The sequence below is a fragment of the Geotrypetes seraphini genome, chromosome 12, assembly GCF_902459505.1.
Source record: "Geotrypetes seraphini chromosome 12, aGeoSer1.1, whole genome shotgun sequence".
NCBI lineage: Eukaryota > Metazoa > Chordata > Amphibia > Gymnophiona > Dermophiidae > Geotrypetes > Geotrypetes seraphini.
In genome coordinates, this window is record NC_047095.1 from 56395517 (window position 1) to 56419528 (window position 24012).

General features: G+C 44.9%; 1 protein-coding gene across 3 annotated transcripts in view; it reads right to left on the reverse strand.

The window, feature by feature from the left end:
* MRPL37 (mitochondrial ribosomal protein L37) overlaps window positions 1–24012 on the reverse strand; it is a 38585-nt gene that overhangs the window by 11389 nt on the left and 3184 nt on the right. For 2 of the 3 annotated variants that reach the window (XM_033916269.1, XM_033916270.1), the window contains exons 2-7: window positions 22001–22184; window positions 16475–16590; window positions 13199–13384; window positions 12452–12606; window positions 2853–3056; window positions 645–742 (exon numbers count right to left, since the gene is read on the reverse strand). In XM_033916269.1, the coding sequence (XP_033772160.1) occupies window positions 665–742; window positions 2853–3056; window positions 12452–12606; window positions 13199–13384; window positions 16475–16590; window positions 22001–22184 (923 nt within the window). In that variant the 3' untranslated portion in view covers window positions 645–664. Of the gene's footprint in view, window positions 1–620; window positions 743–2852; window positions 3057–12451; window positions 12607–13198; window positions 13385–16474; window positions 16591–22000; window positions 22185–24012 lie in introns of those variants that run through there. The other variant, XM_033916268.1, reaches the window with a different exon arrangement.

A 24012-nucleotide genomic window follows, 5' to 3' on the forward strand; every position in this document is an offset into this window, starting at 1 on the left:
ATATGCTGCCTGCTTGTCCTGGGATAATTTGTCTTATTGTAGTAATTTGGTAAGGGGGGAGAAAATGATTGTTCTAAGTATAAATTGTATGTTTAATAATGCGTTTTATGAAATACTTATGTTCAGATAATTGTATTGCATTGTCAAAGTTTAAAAATCAATAAAGATTAAAAAAAAAAAAAAAGAAATAATATAACTGGAAGCTAAACAGTTTGCCAATGAGTGATTGTTGAGCTAGAAATGTCTACTGTACATCACCTACCAAGACATTCTGAATTAAGAATCTATTCAGACTGGGTTTGTAGAAGCTGAGCTACACCAGAATTTCAGGCATGGGTTCAAGTAGGAGCCTGATACAGGCCTAGAAAGGGTGGTGTAACCCTGCTGGGAAGATACCAGGGATAATCATGCCTACTCTTGGATCATTAAACCGTTAAGAATATTAATGGCACCTGTCTCCAGTGCTTGGATCCATTCCCCAGAGGATGGTTAGAAGTGCTCGGGATTTAAAGAAACCCTACTGATGGAGACACTACCAACATGCACCAGAGGGAGGCGTTCCAAGACACATGAAAACAAGAGAACGGGCTCTGTAGGTAGCGGTTTGGGGATCCTTTGGCTAGAGAACAAAAAAGCTGACCCACTTTAATAAAATGGACAGACATCACACAGCTCCATGCAAGTACAAAGCCAGAAACTTCTTGAAGGTATTGGGCTGATAACCATACAGTCCTGCAGGGACCTGTGGAGAGAGCAGAGTTTATTTCAGACAAACAGCCACCAGTTAACAGTTAGTCCTTTTCAACCAGCTAGTAATATTAGGAAGAACTAGTGATGCCTTATTACAGCTTTAATGCACTAACTCCAAATACATCTCCCACGCATGATTTTCGACTACTGCCACTGGTTTATTGGTTGGGAGCCATGCATTTAAGGAACTCAGGATATTCCTTTGCAGAATAAAATATTTTTCTAACTTTTTTTTTCCCCCAAATTCTTTATTCATTTTCAAATTTACAATAAGTGTAACAATATATTCAAACAATAATTATATCACTTAATAATCATCAATGGTACAAATGATATGTTCTTAACTCCCACCCTTTCTTATCATATAATCATATAAACCCAGATTGGTTGTGGCTAGAATGGCAACTCATGTCTCCATTACGCCTTTGCCAAGTGCTCAGTATCAAAATGCCTAGTTATAGTAAAGATAACAGAATATTAGCTGATACATGGAAAACATTGCGATATGTAAGTAATTTAACAACTATTCCTATTCACAAATCTACAAATCAATCTATATGGCTGAACTCCAAGATTCAAATTGGCGGAGAAAGGCTTGCCTGGAAGCATTGGAAGATAGCAGGAATACGTTTATTAGATGATGTTATCTCTAATGGTAAAATGCTTGAATTTTCACAGTTGCAACATAAATATGGCCTTAATAAATCAGAAAGTTTTAGATGGTTGCAACTGAAGCATGCCATTCAGGCGGGGTTCCCTGAATGGAAAAACCTTAGTAATCAATTTAGTATGGAGTTCTTATGCTTTCAGGCAGACTTCTTGGGTCATCAGGCCGCCCAGTGGTATAAATTGCTGACTGGACTTATTAAAAAGAAACCAAACACTGGTCTGAGAGACATTTGGAGCATTGAGATTAAGCATCAGATTACTGCATCTCAATGGCCACGAATTTGGTCTTGGAGGATGAGATGTACAGTGTCGGCATCTATGAGACAAACTTGGTTTTTTTCTGTTGCATAGAGCATTGTGGATCTCTGTTCGGTTACAAAAATTGGATAGCTCTAAGTCTAATAGATGTTGGCACTGTCATCTCAAAGCAGGGACTTTAGATCATTTATTTTTCTATTGTCCATTTATTATGAATTTTTGGAAATCAATTTGGGACCAAATTAATTGTTTATTAGAAAACCCAGTGGTATTATCATATGATACTGTGCTGTTTGGTATGGCAATGAGAGCAAAAAGTCAGATTTCTACAAATAATAACAAATTATTACTTATAATGACTGGGGTTGCTATTCAACAAATTACGTATAATTGGAAAAATTGGAGTAGATTAAATTATAATTTCTGGTGGAATTCCTTATGTCAGGTTTATAAAATGGAGAGATTTATTGCAATACAGCGGGGATGTTTCAGGAAATTTCAAGATGTGTGGGAGCCATTTACAAAGTATTGTACTGATTAGATGGCATTTTATTTATTTTTTTATTTTTTCCCTTAAATTTACAAGTTCGATTGTGAGGGGGGAGGGAAGGGAAAATTTATGTTACATATTGTATAAGGTATTGATTATATGCTAACTTTTTTTTTTTTGAGACCAGGGGAAGTAAATGTATCATCACAATTTCATATGAGTTACTTTAATTCATTAAAGTAGTAGTCTTATGTAAAGAGAGGCAGGCATGGTGACCGTCAAAGCTTGAGTATAAGACTGTGTTTATCAGTACAAAGATTTGTAATTTTGCAAATCTCATGGCAGCCATCAACTATCAAGTTACAAAATGGAAGAGTGGCAAAGAAAAATAAGCAGTTTCCGTATAGCTACAGCCCATTTATATATGCAGTGACGCAACAGTAGCAAATCTATTGTCAAGGATGAAGTGCTTGATTGCTCCATAAATCACTAAATCGGTAAATGAATGTGACCAGCCACTAGAGTTCCCAATACCAAAAATTGTCTAAGTCTCTCCTGACAAGGAATGTCAACCAAACCGCTTAAATCATTACAGAGGCTATAAAACACTCACATGGCTCAGCAACAGCTAGCTGGTAACTGTCGATTATTATTTTATGTTCTCTATTCAATTGTCAGTACTTACCACAATTTCTCTTTTTCTGATAACCGGCCGGCACTTGGCATAGTCGTACAGAGGCTGGTCAGAATCCATCCAGATTAAGTTTTTGACTCCGTCACTGGAGTCAAAGTCCATTGTATTTAACTGAAACACCAAGAACTGGAAGGTCCTGCCATCTGTACCCACACTCTGCACCACCACTGGATGCTCCAAAATCTTGGTGTCATCCTAGAACAAAAATGCCAAAACTATTCAGTTAACAGAATCCAGTAACTTGAGACAATACTCTTCCTAAAGGCAGAAACGCCAATCAGATAGATTTAACTTCATGCTCTGATGCAGCCCCTCTATTTGCCTCAGTTTACATGTAAGGAAGGTAAAATTATGGTCCTACCTGTTAATTTTCTTTCCTTTAGAAGCAGCAGATGAATCCAGAGACTAGTGGGTATAGCTCACATCGACCAGCAGGTGGAGATAGAGAACTGATTAACAGTTGGCCTTAAAGCCTGGTGTTCCTTCTGTTGATTCAGTTATGCACTTTGCCCAAGCATCCCGAAAGGAGAATGAGCAGCCACAAACTCCATTCCAGTAAAAAATGTGTCTTTCTCTTCTGAATACCAGTGATATTTTCTCTCTTTTTTTATTTTAATTGATTTGATTTTTTTTTTTTTTTTTTCAGTCATGAACGAATACACTTACCAACTATAGCCCCGGCTACCCTAATGACATAACCACCCTACACACAGCCCGTGCACTTGGGGAGGGGCTCTGGATTCATCTGCTGCTTCTAAAGGAAAGAAAATTAACAGGTAGGACCATAATTTTACCTTCCATAGCAAAGCAGCAGATGAATCCAGAGACTAGTGGGATGTAGCAAAGCAAACTCAAACTGGGTGGGACGCCAATGCCGCCTCTGCCAGCACTGCTGCGCCAAAACTCGCCTCTGAACGGGCCGCTACATCTAACCGATAATGCTTTGAAAAAGTATTCCCTGACGACCAAGTGGCCGCCCGGCAAATCTCCTCTAATGACATCCCCCCGGACTCCGCCCAAGATGTAGCCAGAGCCCGAGTGGAATGAGCATGAAGGTGCTCCGGTACCTTCTTCCCTGACAACACATACGCCGAAGCAATAGTGTCCTTGACCCAACGCGCAATGGACGCTTTAGACGCCGCCATCCCTTTGTTTTTACCCGCGAACGCGACAAAGAGATGGTCCGACCGGCGAAAATCATTCGTCACCTCCAAATAATGGAGAAGCATACGGCGTACATCCAGTAGCCGTACCGACAAAAAACGCTTCCCCCAATCATTCTTCCTGAAGGATGGCAGGAACAAACACTGGTTCACATGAAAGGACGAAATAACCTTAGGCAGGAAGGACGGCACCGTACGCACCGTCACCCCAGTCTCCGAGAAACGCAAAAAGGGTTCCCTGCAAGAAAGCGCTTGCAGCTCCGATACTCGCCTTGCAGAAGCCATCGCCACCAAAAAAACTGTCTGTAGTGTGACATCTTTCAACGTGGCCGCTGACAGGGGCTCAAAAGGTGCCCCCTGCAATTTCCCAAGGACGAGCTTAAGGTTCCAAGTTGGACAAATTCGCTTAACCGGCGGCCGGATATGTTGAACCCCCTTGAGGAAACGCACCACGTCCGGCTGCGATGCGAGAGCCGAGCGAGCCACCCGGCCCCTGTAACAGGCAATGGCCGATACTTGAACCTTTAAAGAGTTATATGCTAACCCTTTCTCTACGCCCTCCTGCAGGAACGCAAGAATAGCCGGCAGAGAAGCATGGAAAGGCGCAATTCCGTGTCTTCCGCACCATGCCTCAAAGATTCTCCAGACCCTCGCATAGGAGGCTGACGTTGAAATCCTCTTAGCCTTAAGCAGGGTGGAAATCACCCGTTCTGAATAGCCCTTCTTTTTCAGCCTTGACCTTTCAATAGCCAGGCCGTAAGACCAAAGCGGCCCGGATCTTCCATTAATATTGGACCCTGAGTTAGCAAGTCCGGAGTTACCTGGAACGCTACCTGCTCGCCTACCGACAGCAGCATCAGATCTGCGTACCACGGCCGCCTTGGCCAATCCGGAGCCACCAGGATTACTCTGCCTCGAAAGCGAGAGATGCGTTGCAACACCCGCCCTATCATGGGCCAAGGTGGGAATACATAAAGAAGGGAATTCGGAGGCCACGGGAGAGCTAATGCATCCACCCCCTCCGATCCCTGTTCCTTGCGTCTGCTGAAGAACCGAGGCACCTTCGCATTGCGGGAAGAGGCCATGAGATCCATCTCTGGCAACCCCCAACGACGGACTAGCAGGCCGAACGCTCGAGCCGACAACTCCCATTCTCCCGGATCGAGAAGAGTTCTGCTGAGGAAGTCCGCCTGCACATTTTCGTGCCCTGCAATGTGTGCCGCCGACAGAAGCGGAACATGCACCTCTGCCCATCGAAACAAATGTCTTGCCTCTTCGGCTAACTGCGGGCTCCGGGTACCCCCCTGCCGATTGACATACGCGACCGCCGTGACATTGTCCGAAAAGATCCTGGTCGGTCTGTCGTGAACTAGGGCCTGAAATGCCCGCAACGCTAACCGGATCGCTCTCAACTCCAGCAAGTTTATGGGCCATTGAGCCTCCTGGGAAGACCAAATTCCCTGCACCGATGTCTGCATGCAGTGGGCTCCCCAGCCCTGCAGGCTGGCATCCGTCGTAACTACCACCCAATCCGGTGTGGCCAACGGCATGCCCCTCCAAAGATGCAAGTCCTGGAGCCACCAGCGCATGCTGTGAGCTGCTCGAGGACTCCACTGGAGACGCACATTGTAGTTCAGAGAAGCTGGGGACCAGCGAGAGAGCAGAGACTGCTGTAAGGGTCTCATGTGGCTCCGGGCCCAGGGAACCACCTCCAGAGTCGCCACCATGGAGCCCAGCACCTGTACATAATTCCAAACTCGAGGCCTGAGCGACCCGAGAAGGAGGCGAATTTGAGCCTGCAATTTCTCCCCCCGATCTCGGGGTAGAAACACCTTCCCCAGAGCCGTATCGAACCGTACCCCCAGATGCACCAAAGATTGCGATGGGGACAAAACACTCTTGGGAAAGTTGACAATCCACCCCAACGACTGAAGGAGAGAGATCACTCTCTGCGTCACCGACACACTCTCCTGCCGGGAAGAGGCGCGTATCAACCAATCGTCCAAGTACGGGAGTACGCGAATCCCTTCCTTGCGTAGAAAAGCGGCTACCACCACCATGACTTTGGAAAATGTGCGGGGAGCCGTCGCCAGGCCAAAGGGCATTGCCCGAAACTGAAAATGTTGGCCCAGAATCGCAAACCGCAGATACCGCTGGTGCGGAGGCCATATCGGAATATGGAGGTACGCCTCCTTGAGATCGAGAGACGTGAGGAACTCTCCTGGTCTCACCGCCGCAATAACCGAGCGCACCGTTTCCATCCTGAAATGGCGCACGCTGAGGAATCTGTTGACCCCTTTGAGATCCAGCACAGGTCTGAAAGACCCCCCCTTCTTTGGTACAATGAAGTATAGGGAATAGATACCGCGGCCTACCTCTTCCGGGGGTACCGGTACCACCGCCCCCAGATCGAGCAGCCCCTGAAGTGTCCTGCGGACCTCGGATCCTTTGGCCGCGCCATGGCACGGGGATACCAAGAAAGAATCTACGACGGGAGCGGCGAATTCTAACTTGTACCCTTCGTGAACAAGGTCCAACACCCATTGGTCGGACGTGACATTGGCCCACTCCGCCCGGAATGCCGAAAGCCGACCCCCTAAGGGCAGGGCGGAGGGAGCCAAGCCCCCGTCATTGTGGAGGGCGACTGGCTGGGGTACGGGCTGACTGCCCTGAAGAGGGTCTCGCCGTACGAAAGGAACTTCTCTGCTGAAACCGAGGTCTCGAAGCCGAGAACGGGCCAGATGCAGACCTGGAAAAAGGTCTACCAGCCCTGGCCCGCCTAACATCCCGGAAACGCGGTCTAGACGAAGCGGCCCTTACCGGGGGCCTAGCCCTGTCCTCGGGTAAACGCTGCGTTTTGGTATCTCCAAAATCCTTTACCAGTTTATCCAACTCCGTTCCAAACAATAAACCCCCTTTAAACGGGAGTCTCACCAGCCGGAGCTTGGACGCTGCATCGGCCGCCCAATGACGGAGCCACAAGGACCTGCGTGACACCACAGACAGAGACATCTGTTTCGCAGACGCCCGAATAATATCATACAATGAGTCCGCCAAATAAGCCAAGCCTGACTCCAAATCAGCCAGTTCCGAAGGGATAGAACCCCCCGACTCCAGCAAATTATCTGTCATTCCTTGTGACCACTGCAGACAAGCCCGCGCCGCGTAAGAACTGCAGATTGCGGCCTGTAAGGTAACTGCAGCCACTTCAAAGGACATCTTAAGGGATGCTTCAATCTTTCTATCCTGAGCATCCTTAAGTGTCACGCCCCCTTCTACCGGCAAGGTAGTTCTCTTAGTCACCGCTGCTACCAGAGCGTCCACTTTAGGCAACCTAAACTTGTCCAGTTCGGTCGGATCGACCGGATACAAGAGCCTCATGGCCCTTGCCACTCGCAAACTGGCCTCCGGCGCCTCCCATTGCGCCGATATCAGCTCCTGCATGGCCTCATGGACCGGAAAGGCCTTAGGCGGCCTACGGGTACCTGCCATCAGTGGGTTACCGAACCCCTTGGCATCCTCCTGAGCAATGTTCAAACTCTGCAAAGCCTTTGAAATAAAAGAAGAAAGCTCCTCTCTATGGAACAACCGGATAGCCGTCGGGTCATCCCCTTCCCTACCCGGGATACTCTCCGTGTCCCAATCCAATAGCTCCCCTTCCTCCAACGACTCAGGCAGGGAGAAAGGTGACCTGGGCAAAATATCCACCTCCTCCGCAGACACTAGCCTGCGCTTCTTAGCCCCCTGCGACTGCCCCGGGGATCCTACTGCCCCTGCAGTGGGTCTAGCCTCTTTCCCCTCCCCCCCCGTAGAGGTAGAGGGTACCGCAAGGGACCGCCCGGCCCCCAGCCCCAGCTGGGTAGGCTGCGAGCTCTGTAATTTAAATGCCTGATGGAGCAACATCACAAATTCGGGCGAAAATGCCCCCCAGCTAAGAGGCACTCCCCCGCCCTGCTCCGCGCCGAGGGGAGGGGCCGCGCCAGCCTCCAGCGCTCTCTCCTCTGCCCCCGCCGCCTCACACTTGTCCTCCGTGGCCGAGTCCTGCAGTAACCCTGCATCGACTCCGAGCGGCGGGGACCTTGCGCAAGACTCCCGTACCCGGGACATGGCCGCCTCACAAGCCGCCAAAAACGGGTCGTCTGCCGGTGCTTCCAAGCATCCGGCAGAGCAGGGACCCGACCGTGTTCGGCGCTTCCCGCAGCGCGAACACATCTGACCAGCCTCTGCAGCCATCCCCCCTCAGCCTGACCAAAAAGCTCCGACGCGGGTTTTTTTTTTTTTTTTTTTTTCTTCACACACGCGGCGAACGCCGCCGAAAGACGACTCCGCCCCCCAAGACGCCCGGCACCCGGGAAACGCGACCACACTCGAGGTAGGCAAAGAAAAACACTCACCCGGTCCGCCGCTCACCCCCGAAGCCAGGCAATCGTTGGTAAATGTACTGGAAGCCGAGTTAACCACTGCCCGGCTCAGTACTAGCAGGAAGGCTCCATTTTTTTTTTTTTTTTTTTTTTATACTGGAATGAAGAAGCCAGCCAATATCCTGCACCTGGAAAGGAACCCCTCTATCCAACGGAGGGGAGGGTGGAGCAGGGACCTGGGAGGGCCCAGGTGTACCTCCCAAAGCCGGCACCAATCAGCCAGGCACCCCCACCTACTGAAGAGAACTAGTCTCAACAGAGGAATCCTAACGGAACACCCTTCAATCTATCCTGCAGCAGGCAGAGACCAGGAGCTAGAAGAATAGCTCCCACCTTGCTGGGAGATAGAGCAAAACTGAATCAACAGAAGGAACACCAGGCTTTAAGGCCAACTGTTAATCAGTTCTCTATCTCCACCTGCTGGTCGATGTGAGCTATACCCACTAGTCTCTGGATTCATCTGCTGCTTTGCTATGGAATGATTTATCCCAATACATTTATGTAGCTGCAAATGGTACGGGGGGGGAACCCCCCCCCCCACTACAGCATTAGTCAATCTATTTTATGTCTCTGTTTAAATCACCTGGTTTATTTTGTTTTCTCTGTGCAGCCTGTAGCAGTAAGGCATGCAAATTGAAGCAAAACAGTAAGATTGACATGCTGTATATACTCGAATATAAGCAGAGATTTGGGGGTCAAAAAAATGGGGGTCTCAGCTTATATTCAGAACAGCACCCACCCACCTTCCCAGACCTGTTGCAGGTCTCTGTCGGGCCTGCCATAAGACCTGGTGGTCCAGCGGTGGGCTGGGACAGGAAGGATCCCTCCCGCCTCCTGTCCCAGTTGACTGCGACAACTTTTACCTCCCTCCCGCCTCCCCTACTTACCTTTCAATTCCCTGGTAGTCTAGCGCTGAACTGAGGAAGGAGCGATCTTCCTGCACTCCTGCCACATGCAGAGCCGCTCTCGGAATGGCTGCCGGGAGTTCTTGCAGCAATCTTGCGAGTTCCTGCAGTCTCGCGGCAGCCATTCAGAGGCCTGGTGGAGGCCTGCAAGGCATCAGGAGGGAGGGGGGGAACAGGGTGCAGACACTGGCAGGACAGGTATGGAGAGGAGCTGGGTGCAGTGGAGGGCCCTTGAATATTAATCCCCTGATCTATATTTGAGTCAACCTCTTTTCCTACTTTCTTTTTTTTGGGGGGGAGGGAGAAGGTTACCTCAATTTATATTTAGATTGGCTTATTTTCGAGTATATACGGTAGGCTGCAGCATCCCAGTGTCAAGCACAGGACAGTGTCTCTTTAGATACTCTCAACTGCACTGAAAAAAAGTTTGGCTTTTTGCACTTACAAGTGGCTAATAGGTTTGATTAATCAACATGCAGTACCGTATTTTCACGTAGATAACGCGCACCCATGTAAAACGCGGGTATAGCGCGCAGGAAACCGACATATATGTAAAAAAAATTTTGTATACCGCGCATGCTGCCCGACTCTCCCGTCGCCGCCCGACTCTCCTCTGGCCGCCCTGACTCTCCTTTCGCCCGCCCCGACTCTCCTCTCCCCCTTGAAGTCCTGTCCCCACTCTGAAAGCCTGATGCCCCCCCCGACGTCCGATTCACCCCCCCCCCTCCGCAGGACCGCTCGCACCCCCACCCCGAAGGACCGCTTGCACGCACCCGCACCCCCACCCTGAAGGACCGCTCGCACCCCCACAGCCTCCCAACCTCCCCCCCATCATGTAGAAGCTCAAGCCCTCTTGCCCCAGCCAACTGCAGCACCCCCGACACGATCGGGGCAAGAGGGAGCTCAAGCCCTCTTGCCCCCCCGACTCCCCAACTCCCCGACAATATCGGGCCAGGAGGGAGCCCAAGTCCTCCTGGCCCTGGCGACCCCCCCCCGCTAGTTGTTCGGGCCAGGAGGGAGCCCAAACCCTCCTGGCCACGGCGACCCCCTACCCCCACCCCGCACTACATTACGGGCAGGAGGGATCCCAGGCCCTCCTGCCCTCGACGCAAACCCCCCCCCCCCCAACGACCGCCCCCCCCCCCCCAAGAACCTCCGACCGCCCCCCCCAGCTGACCCGTGACCACCCTGGCCGACCCCCACGACACCTCCACCCCCCTTCCCCGTACCTTTGTGTAGTTGGCCGGACAGATGGGAGCTAAACCCGCCTGTCCGGCAGGCAGCCAACGACGGAATGAGGCCGGATTGGCACATCCGTCCCAAAGCTCCGCCTATTGGTGGAGCCTAAGGCGCCTGGGCCAATCAGAATAGAATTCAAGCCATTCTTTCGATATATTAAGGGGAAACGACCCGCGAAGGAAGTGGTGGGACCGCTGGATGATTGTGGAATAAAGGGAGTGCTAAAGGAGGACAAGATCATAGCTGACAATCTAAACACATTTTCTGTGTCTGTGTTTACTGAAGAGGATATACACAACATACCAGAAGCCGACAAGCTATACGAAGTAAACGAAGACGGGAAACTGACAGGGTTGGCAGTCATTCTAGAAGAGGTATGCAGGCAGATTTTTGTTTAAATATTTATTGATTTTCAAACTTTGATAGTGCAATACAATTGGTAAATCATAAAATACTGAATAGAACGCACTAATAACTGAAATTATTACATTAAACAGTCATTTACTCCCATCCTCATCTTAATTATTAATACAATAAAACTTTGATCTTTTAGCACCTCCACCACTTGTGCTAGCTCCTTCTTTCTTCATCTGTTTATTTGTAGCCATAACCAGACTTGAAATCACTCAAAATCACTAAAATAAAACTAAATTACATAGAGCTTTTTGGACCCCAGTTCGTTTACAAAAGTTGGATAGCTCTAAATCTAATAGATGCTGGCACTGTAATCTAGAAGTGGGGACTTTGGATCATCTAATTTTTTATTGCCCCTGCATTAGGAATTTTTGGAATTCAATTTGGTCTCAAATAAATTGCTTATTGGAAAATCATATGGAAATATCATATAATACTGTTCTGTTCGGTATGTCTATGAAGAAAAAAAGTCAATTATCAGCACATAACAATAAGCTTTTGATGATAATGACGGGTGTTGCTATGCAACATATTACTAACAACTGGAAAAATTATAGTAATCTCAATTATACGTTTTGGTGGAATTCCCTGTGTCATATTTACAAGATGGAAAGAGCAATTGCAATACAGAAAGGAAGTTATAAAATTTTTTTAAAGATATGGAGACCGATGGTTGATTTTTGTAGTGAATAGGCATCATTTTTCTTTGATAATATACATAGGGGGGTGGGGGATTGGAAGATAAGATGTAGCAAAATTGAAATTTTGAAGGAATATGATAGTTTTAATGATTGTATAGAAAGATGGGAGGTGGGAGGGTTTTAATTAATTTACATATTAAGAATATAATGTATGATGTTCAAGTGTTATATGATAGTATTTCATGTTGTTCTTTTTGTGCACTTGATGTAAGTTTGAAAAAGAATAAAGAAATTAAAAAAAAAAAAATACAGTAAAACATATGATGTGATTTCAATATTATAATTAAATAATTTAACTCCTCAAAGTACATTTCCCGCCCCCCCATCCATCCACCCTCCCTGGGAGTTCCTGTTGTAGTGAGACCACGGGAACTCAGCAGCACGGCTCTGCACGGGGCAGAAGTGTAAGCAGATCGCTCCTGCCCTGGATCACCACTGAACCAGCAGGACTTAAGGTAGGCCAGGGGAGAGGCCTGCAATGAATCTGAGAGGGGGGAAGGGCTCGAATATAAACCAAGACATCCGTTTTTGGGTCATTTTAGTCCAAAAATCTAGGTTTATATTTGAGTATATACAGTATAGCTCTGAATGTTTTAAAATTGCCAACAACTCGAACAATCCCACTTTAACTAGCTAGGCTATAATTTACCCAGGTAAGGCCCAGACAGCAACCTGTCAGCTCTCCTGCACATGAAGAATGTCTCTGCACACACACTTGTAATCAACTTTAAAAGAGTTTCTACTTACTGCATACAGAGCTTTTGCCTTGGCCAGAGCGTTCCCAAAAGCAAACATTATCATCTTGCTTCGCAGATGATATTCTTTAAATCGCTTGCCTTTGTTGTTGCTATTGGAGATATATACTGTATGTGGATGAGGGTAGGGGTATCCATCCTGAAAACCTGCACATTAGACAACAAGGCCCATCATGTCAGCTAGGAAGCTTTTGTTTTCATTAACGAGTCTAGTGAAGCTATTCTCTCTCAAAGTCTCACAGTACTATTAAAGTCATATGAAACCAAAGTTTCCTGAGCAGCTGCCAGCTCTCAGCTCAATTTTTGTCTGTCTTCTGTATCGCTGGCCCAGGCATTTGAACGCTTAAACCTAATTGCACAGCTATAGCAGAGCCCAAGTGTTCCATCCTATATTTTCATACTATTTCCCAGGACTGTATTTAGAGATTTTTCAAATCTATGAAGGCTGGAGAGAAGAGTTACTAAAACCCCTTTTTAAAACTTTACAAGAAACCATCAATCAAAAACTAGAACTAGGTACAGCCAAGTCCACTATGTTCCCAACTTTAGTGGTCTTTTAAAAAATAAAAAGTTTCACCTCTTCGACAAACCACTGGCAGATTGAGGGGCACTTATAGAATAAAGATGAGCAGCTGGTGGATAATGGGTGGCTTCAACCAAATAGCAGCATTTAGTTCTTTTAAACGCAAGGGAAGCCAATGTGTGTCTGATTTTAACCTGAGGCCAGATGGAGTTCTACCTGTATCATTCTTCTCCAAATACACTTGAGTTTTTTGAAGATCAATGAGGGGAGAAATGGGATAGAAGGTCTCCAGAACATGGTTTTCAGTGGTCAGGATTTCATCCCTGGAGGCCAGAGGTGCTAGTGGTCTCTTGGCACTCAGTAGCCAACCGTTTGTGCCGCGAACCTGTAAGAGATTCGATTCTGTAAAAGAAGAACGGAAGGAATGGGTACATTTTTCAAATAAAATTTGTATAAAAGTCCATCCCGAGTAAATTTTATTTTCACTGTAAACAATCACTACTTTGGGATTATCTAAAAAATAGGTTTTTTTCAAAGACAAAACCTACTCAAATAAATCAAAGCTTATTATAATGAAAATAAATTTAACATTTATTCCAAGTAACCATTCCCAAACACGTGCATCACATAATATCACAACACACTTCCATTCACTCTACACCCACAATATAAAGAATCCTCCAAATTTTCCAATTCTCTGGTGAGGTCCTGTTTAGAGTAGAGTAATGTGGACAATTCTAGAGGTCCATCCTTCAAAGTATAAAAAGAATAAAAGCTGGTCCAGAGGGCAGCTACTAAAATGGCCAAAGATCTCATTACTTTGGAAGAACGGCAGCAGAGAGAGATATGAGAGACATTTATAATACCTCTGCAGCAAAACTGCACAGGAGGCAAGTCTCCCTCAACTGAAAAGAAGCTTCTTCTTAGCCCCTCTTTTGACATTAGCACAATCCATTACATTCACTGTCTATGCCTATGCAAATGACATCTGATTGCTTCACCCTCTGAATCCTACAGTCCCCGAAGAGATTTGAGACAAACTCGAAACTCAGTAAAATTAGCTCCTGGCTCTTCCAAAACAAACTAGTGCTGAATATACCTAAAACAAAAAAAGTGTGCTGTTTTCTACCTCAGATAATGAAGTCCTATCCCTACCAATCTGTATAGATTCCACCCCAATTAAGATTGGTTCTAAAGTTAAACTGTTAGGAATTATCCTTGATAAAAATCTAAACCTATATGAAGTCGTCCAGAAGTGTTTCTATAAACTCCGACTAATACAATCTCTGACCTCACTACTTGACCCGCCTTCAATCAACATCCTGATTCATTCCCTTGTCATTTCTCACATCGATTATTGTAATTCCTTATAATCAGGGCATAACCCAAAAGGAAATACATCGTCTACAAATTTTACAAAACGCAGCAGTCAAACTTATCCACAGAGCTAAATATTCGATCACGTCACTCCCCTCCTCCACGACGCCCACTGCTTACCCATCAGCCACTATATAACTTATAATTCTACTCACATACAAAACCATCCACACTAATACATCTGCTTTCATTGATAAACATTGAATCCCCTATACCCCCCTAGGACTTTACGATCAACCAATCAACATTTGCTAGCCATTCTATCAATACGAGAGATCTTATACAATACCACCCGTAAAACCATCTTTTTGGTCACAGCTCCCTTGCTATGGAACTCCCTCCCAATAGACAACCAGGAGAAACTGCCTTCACAAGAGTGAGAGACACAAAAACACCAACAAAGGAGACCAGATGGTGCTCAATCCATTTATTAATAAACCATACTTGACACAATCGTGTTTCAGCATCAAAAGGCCTGCCTCAGGAGTCTTGATGTTAATTGATAAAACCATGGGTGTATAAATTCATTTTCATCTCCATGCGATTTTCCGCTGGACTCGCTGCAAACTATTACTTTGGTGTTTAAAAGAGATCTTATAATAAAATTTGGACATATGGATTCATACACTTATGGTTTTATCAGTTAACATCAAGATTCCTAAGGCAGGCCTTTTGAGGCCGAAACACGATCAAGTCTGGTTTATTAACAAATGGATTGAGTACCATCTGGTCTCCTTCGTTGTTTTTGTGACTCCCTCCCAATAGACATTAGGGCCCTCGCTAGACAAATTCAAATCCAAATTAAAAACGTTCCTTTTTAGAGATGCCTTCAACCCCTGAAATGCTTTCCTTTGAAATTTGCACTTCCTGCAAGCCCAGAAAGTTAAACACTTCTTTAGAAGTGAACCCCTCCCTACTGTGCTCTCCGCTTTTTCTCTTCCCGCCCCCCCCCCCCCCATTTTTTATTTTTTTTTAACTTTGATGTATTTTTGGCTTTCCCGCTCCCCCTCTTCCCTATTTTTCCAGTCAGTCTCTCATTATACGTCCCCCTTTGCAATTTTTTTTCCTCTTTTAATTGATTTTATATGTTCTTAAGTACATTATTTTTTTGTAAACCATTTAAGTATTTCTTGACAAATGGTATATCAAATAACAAATAAACTTGGATGAAGGAGAAAGGAGATATTTCCTTAGATTATGTCTGTGTCTATCTTTACAGAAAGGGTAATGGATGCATGGATCGGGCCTCCCAGTGGAAATGGTGAAGACCAGTGCTCCCTCTAAGCGGGCGGGTGTTGTGAGCAAAATTTTTTTCGCTGTGCGCTACAAATATCGGGCGCCAGCAAGTTATGAGCCAACTCGCCCGATTCTCCTCTCGCCGCCCTGCCCGCCGTGCGCTGTGACGTGAAACTTGTGCGCTGGATGTAAATATTTTGTGCGCCAGCGCAGCTTAGAGGGAACACTGGTGAAGACCATTTGAATTCAAGAAAGCCTGGGACAAATGCATATGATCTCTAAAGAAAAGGAAGAACTCATGGGTGAGCAGACTGGACAGGCCATATGGTCTTTATCAACTGTCAGTTTCTACATTTCTGCTGCACAGCAAGATGGGAGGGAGGGAGGGAGGAATAGAAAGATGCTGCAGAGGGAAGACCTGGCCCCAGCGGGGAAGACCGCAAAGCAGCCCATTCAGAGCACTGCTGCCGCCGCTGCTGTTTTTGGAGGCCTCGGAGCAGAGGTATGTCAGTCTCACGGTGGGAAGGTCAGTGGGGTTCTGCTGCACAGGGGGATGGGAGGGAGGATTAGAAAAATGCTGCATAAGGGGATGAGTGAGAGGGGAGGAAAGAGGCTGCACAGGGTGGGGGAGGGGGAGAAAGGAGAGGGGGAGAAAGGAAAGAGGAAGAATTGGGGTGAAGAGAGATAGGGAGAGATGACTGTTGTACATGAAAAAAAAAAAGAAAAGACATCCCCTGAAAATAAGCCCTAATGCATTTTTTGGACCCAAAATTAATATATGACACTGCCTTATTTTCGGGGAAACACGGTATTATAAGTAATAGCATCAGCAGGGCAGTGGCCTATTCCCAGTGATGCATACCTACAGGGATTACCAACCTCTGAGCCATGTAGCTGCTGGCTGGTAGTTCTCTGCCAACATCCTCTCGAACAGTGATGGACAGCTGCTAGTCAGGGTGCTACACAAATGCAACAAGTCCTGCAAAAGGGTAGGGCTTCAAAGAAAAAACAAAAACAAAACAAGAGACCGTTTACAGGACTATATTTTAATATGTAAAATTATATGTTAAGTGGGACAAATTCATAGAGCAATTTAATTCCAAAAAGAAAAGAAGAAAGTGCAGTGGTGCCTTGATAAAACTAAGAGTTAAAACAAAAACCAACAGAGAAACTGGGTAAAGGAATAGAGATATTATTACTCCTCACTGTCAAAGCTGTTCATGGTAATTCTCTCAATTATGTGGTGGGGTATATTCAGTATGATATCTAAGACTAAATTGAGACCTTTTGCTGAAAACGTCTCAAAGATATATATAGCTCAGTCATAACCAAACCAGAAAAACATCTACATTTCTGGTTCAATTATGGCTTTGAGTTAGAGGCTTTTTATCCTCAACACATCCATCTGAAAGTACCATTCAAGAAAAAAGTCTCAGGGAAAAAAAGAAGAAAAACAAGCTAGGACATCTGGCTGGCAGCATTCCTCAAACTTCTTTCCTCTTTATCAATTCACCAAATCAACTCATATATAACTTCTACAAGTGATAAAGAACCAGTGTTATAGTGAGCTTAACTATGCATATGTCAATGTTTAGGTATCCAGGGATTTTCAGACAGCCACCCGAGTAACATAACTCATGACGTTTTGACAATTTTTTTTATTTTTACTTATTTCATCTATGTAATGTACTTTATGTATGTATATAAAGCCAACTTAGCTAAGGGGACAGAAATCATATATATAAAAGCTAAGTTGGCTTTATATACATACATAAAGTACATTACATAGATGAAATAAGTAAAAAGAAAAAAATTCATCAAAACGTCATAAATGCTAGGTTGGGATTAATGAGAATCTTACCACCATGAGTTATGCTACTTGGGTGGCTGTTTGAAAATCCCTGAATACCTGAGCATTGACGTATGCATAGTTAAGCTCACTGGTTCTTTATCACTTGTGGAAGTTATATATGAGTTGATTTGGCAGCATTCCTAGCAAACTGGCCACAAAGACACTTCAGCAGTGCAGAAGGGCAGCCTAGAGGTCTGTGCAATGCTCTTCACATAAAAGGACCCAAGTGCAAATCCCACATAAATCCCTTCAGATTATATTGTGAGTCCCCCAGGAAGAGAGAACCTACTATACCTAAAGATTCACCACTAGAATGATTACAACATCACTTATATATTTAGGTAAAAATAGCCTTACTGGGTCAGACCAAAGGTCCATCAAGCCCAGTAGCCCGTTCTCACGGTGGCCAATCCAGGTCACTAGTAACTGGCCAAAACCCAACAAGTAGCAATATTCCATACTACCAATCCAGGGCAAGCAGTGGCTTCCCCTGTGTCTTTCTTAATAACAGACTATGGACTTTTCCTCCAAGAAATTGTCCAAACCTTTCTTATAACCAGCTACGCTATCTGCTCTTACCACATCCTGACAATGCGTTCCAGAGCTTAACTATTCTCTAAGTGAAAATAAATTTCTTCCTATTGGTTTTAAAAGTATTTCCCTGTAACTTCATCGAGTGTCCCCTAGGCTTTGTAAGTTTTGACGGAGTGAAAAATCGATCCACTTGTACTCGTTCTACTCCACTCAGGATTTTGTAGACTTCAATCATATCTCCCCAAGCTGACATATTTGTACTGAAATGAAACAGTTAAAGTGGGACTTGAACCCAAATCCCACATTTCACTGCACCAACCATTAGGCCACTCCATTCACTTGCTTGCTGCTTTCTTAGGAATGGCCATAATATTTGGAACTGCCAGAGAGTCTACTGTAGAGAATGGCATGGGGACAAATTTTTCCCCCATCCCTGTGGGGACACATTTTCCTGTCCCTGCAAGCTCTGTCCACATCAGCACAAGTCTCAAACACTTAAATATCATAAGTGTTCGAGGCTTGTTCGGTTAAAGCAGAGCTTACAGGAATGGGACAAGGACAGCGACAAAACTCTGTGTGAACAGGGAAATTGAGTTCCTGTAGGGATGGGGACAAATTTGTCCCCGTGTCATTCTCTAGTCTACTGCAGTGTTCTCCCTAGAGCCTTTTAGCTGGGCGCTCCACCTGGCTAATTTAGGTGACCGCAGCTGTTTTCCTCCAGTGAGTAACATTCTGAGTAAGCAACATTTTGGGGAAAAAAAAGTTCCATGTCGACTATGTCCCCTTCCCTCAGGGTGTCTCTCCCACACTGCCTTTGTAACTGCAACACAAACAAGTTCCCTGATTCGGGATCTGTAAGGCTCCAGCTGGTTGATCCTCGTCAAGCAGCCAGCACAGCCTGGATTGGCCACTGTGAGAACAGGCTACTGGGCTTGATGGACCAATGGTCTGACCCAGTAAAGCTATTTTTATGTTCTTATGACTCCCACCTCAGCCTGACTTTTTTTTTTTTTTTTAAGCGCCAGCAAGCGATTTGAACCCATCCTCCGGGGTTCTATCGGTAACACTATGCGTGCCAGCTTCCCTTCTCCCACGAAACCTGATTTGAATCTCCTTATTGTCTGCCTATCTTCTTTTGTTTCAAGTTGGATTCTTTGATGGATCGCTTGCCTTGTTTTATTACAAATTAACATACATGGAGTGAAATGTACCAAAGGAGTTACAGATTTGGTTGTTTATTCATACATATGGGTTAAAGTTGGACGATATAGAGTGAGGCAGTTGAGAGGAGTTGCAAATGTTGTTATTAATATGGATTTATGTTTTGGATAGTATTACTGCTTTGCAATGCTTTTGAACACACATATATACATATGGAAAGGGTTCAGAGTTAAAGTCCTGGGCAAGTAGGTGGGAAGGGAGAGATTTGTTCAGAGATGTTTGGGGCTTGTATAGAACTAAAACTTTGCACTGGTATAGTAATCTTTGTTGTTTGTTTTGAATTTTAAGCTGTATTGCAAATCTATGAATGTATTTCTGGAGTCCCTCTGAGTCCAGCTTTTCTTCCTTTCTCCTCCGCCCCCATTGGCAACATGTATCCGTCTCTCTCTCATTCCCTCCCCTACTGCAAAGGTGGGAGGACTCAAAATGTTAGCAGGAGGAAGATAGAGAGAGGGAGAAACCTGAAACAAAGGGGCGGCAGAAGAGAGGGAGGCAGATATTGGACTTAGGGGTGTATAGAGGGAAGAGAGAGAGAGACTGCAGAGAGGTGGAAAGATTCTAGACAAGGAAGGAAGGAGAGAGAGGCAGAGAAAGACCCAGAAGAAAGGAGAACAAATGCTGGACATTGGGAGGGGTTGTAAGCAGAAGAAAGACAGAGAGAGGCCTGGACCAAAGTGGAAAGATAGGAGGCAGATGCTGGACTATGGGAGGTGCAGACAGAAGAGACGGAGGGGGAGAGTCCCTGAGGAAGAATATGCAGGATCATAACAAAGGAAGGAAAGAGAGGGAGGCATGTTGCCAATAGGGGTGGAGGAGAGAGGAAGAAAAGTTGAACTCATGGAGAGACAGAGAGAGATGTTGGTTGGGGAAGGGATTGAGGTCCGGAGGAGAGGAAGGATGCAATCAGAAGGAAGTCCAACCAGAAACTAATTAAATCACCAGACAACAAAGGTAGGAAAAATGATTTTATTTTCAATTTAGTGATCGAAATGTGTCAGTTTTGAGAATTTATAATCTGCTGTCTATATTTTGCACTAAATTTGTCTATTTCTATAATTGTTACTGATTGCATAACTGCCATGACCTCTTTGAAACCCCCCCAAATATAAATGATTAACATTTTCTCAGTTTTTATTTTGTGGTTACCATTATGAATTAATAAGATTATATTGTGTGTACATGAAAAATGAATGGAAGAAATTACATTACAATTAGTACTATAATGGGGGTGGGGTCAGAGGTGGAGCTTGGGCTGGGGTACTTGGTTGGCATTAGGGTATACTTAGGGTATACTTGGCATTAGTATATGGCATTAGGGTATGACATAGGGTATACTTGGCTTGAAGAATTTGAGAAACACTGGTCCAGGTGACTATGGAGTTCACTCAATAAGGGCCCCTTTTACAAAGCCACAGTAGTGATTCTCCCATGGCAAATGCACTGTCCATTCAATTCCTATGGGCTTCAGTGCATTTGCTGTGGCAGAATTGTTATCGCAGGATGCAAAGTATTAACTGATTCAACATGAGTTTGAAGTTGGTTGAATATCTTTCTCTCAAGTATGGTAGTTTTGAAAGAAATGGAAGGTTTGATACTGGCAAGTAGTTATTCGGAATAAGAGGATCTGCATTACTTTTTTTTCAAGGGTGGCTTAAATGCTACTGGTACACTGCCTAAATGTCAAACCTTAAAAAAGGAACTCATATTGAGCGTTGGAAAATGATTAATAATAACTAACTAATAAAAATCGTGCACATTTAATTTTCTCCACCACCAAATTTCCCCGTTCCACCCCACCCCACCCAGCTACTTTTTCGTGCCACCCGGCTGGAAAAAATTTCTGGGGAGAACACTGCTACTGTAGCATCTTTGGGGGCTGGAAGGGGTCGGTGAACACTGTGGGATTAAGGGGGGGGTTCAAGTCTTAATCCCTACAGTGCTCAGTTAGAACACCTTTTTCTGACTTAGTCATAGCTGAAATAGGTCTAGATAAAAATGTAATTTTTTGCCCTGGATCTTTTTTTCAGTTTCCATATCGTTAAAAAAAGACTATATTTTAAAATCTGCCTAAATCCCGCCCAAAACATGCCTCCAACACACCTCCTTGCTATATGGATAAACTCCATGAAAAACATTCCATTTCTTCCTTTTCAAAAATCATGATTTAGGAATTTTGGTGAGAAAACTGTCCATCTGCCACCTTTGAGATGTTTTTCTCTTTAAAAAAAATGCGTGCCTTAGCTCTTCCATATGTTCCCTTCCCCTATGCTGCAGAGGAATCCTTTAGCAAATGTAAATTGGTATTAAAAACTCATTTTTCCGATTGACTTAGGTGGATTAGGGGACAAGTTTTTAATGGTATCAAGGAATCTCTTTTTTGGCATACCTGAGAATTTTCCGATAAAATATTGTAGTTCCTTTCTAAATTCTATTATTTGAGTTGTAAACCACTTTTATAAGTAGTAGTAGTATATCAAGAATAAATAATCTAACCTAGGGCCCCTTTTACAAAGCAACGGTAGTGATTGTAAGAACAAATGAACCAAAGCCCATTTAAATTCCTATGAGCTTCAGTAGTGCATTTACCACAGCAGAATTGCTACCGCAACGTTGTAAGAGGGGCCCCTAACATCTACGAAGCAAGTTTCAACAAAGTCAAGGAAACAGATTTGATAATCCTCAAAGCATCCATCTCCAAATATTCAATAGCCTAGAAAAAAAGGATCTCTACATACTTTTTTTAACCAAGAATTTTTTTTCCAAGTTTTGTGCCAGTGCATCAAAGTCCCCAAACTTACCAAAATTTCTGTCTAGTTGATAGTTCTTCAGTGGTGCTCCAGAAGCGAGCATGGCGAATAATATTCTGTACTTTCTCATCCTGGTTGGCTATTTGGTAAGCTGGATCTTCAGTAATATCAAGGATTTTCGGAGGTAAACCCTCTATTAACTTTGATTTGCTCAGCCAGAGTGTTTGCTTTACTCCTTCAGCAAAAACAAATAAGTCATTAAAATTGTTTAACCCTTTTGTTGCTAAATTTCTGATTCTTTGAATTAATGTCACAGCTGTTTGTCTAAGAACTTACCAATCCAAAAGATAAATCATTAATTTTCTATTTATAAATGTTTATCAATACAGCTACAATACTACTTTATTCTAAAGCAGCAACAAAAATAATTTTTTATCTACCTTTTGAAAGCTCTGATTTCTGCTTCTCATCTCTTCACTCTACATTCCATCCAGTATCCGCCCTCTTTCTCTCTTGCTTCCATTTTTCTCTGTCTCCACTCCCTTCCCCCTTGTTCTGGTATCTCTCCCTTCTCCTTTCCCACCCCAACTCATCTCATGGTCTACTTCCCTTCCCCATGCCCTGGGATCTCTCTCCTCTCTTCTTCGTCCATCTCTCCCTCTCCCTTCATGTTCTGACATCTCCTTTCCCTCCCTCTACCTCACTTCCCGATGTTTTGGCATCTCTTGTCTCCTCTCCCTTCCCTGGTCTTTCTTCTCCCTCTCTCCCCATCTCCCCAATCAGATGCAGCATTTCTCTACCTATCCCCTCTCTCTTTTTTGTCACCCTCCAGTCTGCAGCGCAACCTTCACAATTCACTGCTCTTCGCATCAGCCCTTCCTCTTGGCTAGGTCCCGTCTACTTCCTGTTTCCGCAAAGGCAGGACCCGGCACAGAGGAAAGCCCAATGCCAAGTGCAGTGAACTGGGAAACACTAGTTTTGTTGCTGCTGCCCAGAAGAAGTTCTTGATGCTGGTACCAGTCGTCAGAGCATCTGGAGCAAAACACCTCCCCCCCCCAGTATGCCACTGGTCACTATCCAGTCTATTTTGGGGTGGAGGGGGTGCTATCCACATTACATGCCCCCACCCCCTAAGTCAATGTCCTCCAAATATCCATTGGTTCAGCTGCCACTGCAGATTCACTGACCTCCATGCACTTGTAGGTTCTGCTGCGGCCGATCCACTGTATGCTGAACCAGATGGAACCTTGAGCATCTGCGCATGCTCAAGGTCCAACGGCTTCCGTTCCCTATGAGATTCTTAGAGAAGGCAGGAGCCAGCAGGCCTCGAGCATGTGCCCCGCCCGGTTCAACATACAGCAGATCGGAGGTCAGCAGGACTGGGGGGTAAATGAAGGTCAGCAAATCTGTAGCAGTGGAACCAACGGGTATATGGGTATCAGTGACTAGGGCATGTATTATGGATAGCGGCTCCGGAGATGATGCGTGTATTGTGGATAGCGGTTCAGAAGGGAGGACACCGATGTAGTTCAGCAGGAAGAGGACAGCTATACTAAGTGGTCAGGTGGTGGCTCAAATATAAACCGAGACCCCCATTTTTCTGACCCCAAAATCTCAATTTATATTTGAGTATATACGGTAGTCTTATTTGTCTCATGCTTTAGAAGATTTTTTCCATAGCTTGGAGATTTGGGGTTCATAAGATAGGGTAGAGTTGAGTATAATTCAGTGGACTTTAGAGGTTTTGTCTATATTTACACCCCCCCCCCCTTCCTTTTTACAAAACAGTATTGCAGTTTTTAGTGCCAACCATAGTGGTATTAGCTCCGACACTCATCGAATTCCTATGAACATCAGAGCTATTACTGCAGCAGCCTGTGCTAAAAACCGCACTAGTTTTGTAGGGGGGGTTTAGAGATGTTCCTGAGGGAAGTGTTTGTGAGATGTTGTGAAACCATAGGACTTTGTTTTTTGTTGTGTTTAGTTTGAGTTTACCAATTGTAGCCCAGGTATGTGTTCTGTCTATGCAACTGCATAATTTTGAGAGATATCATGTGCATTGT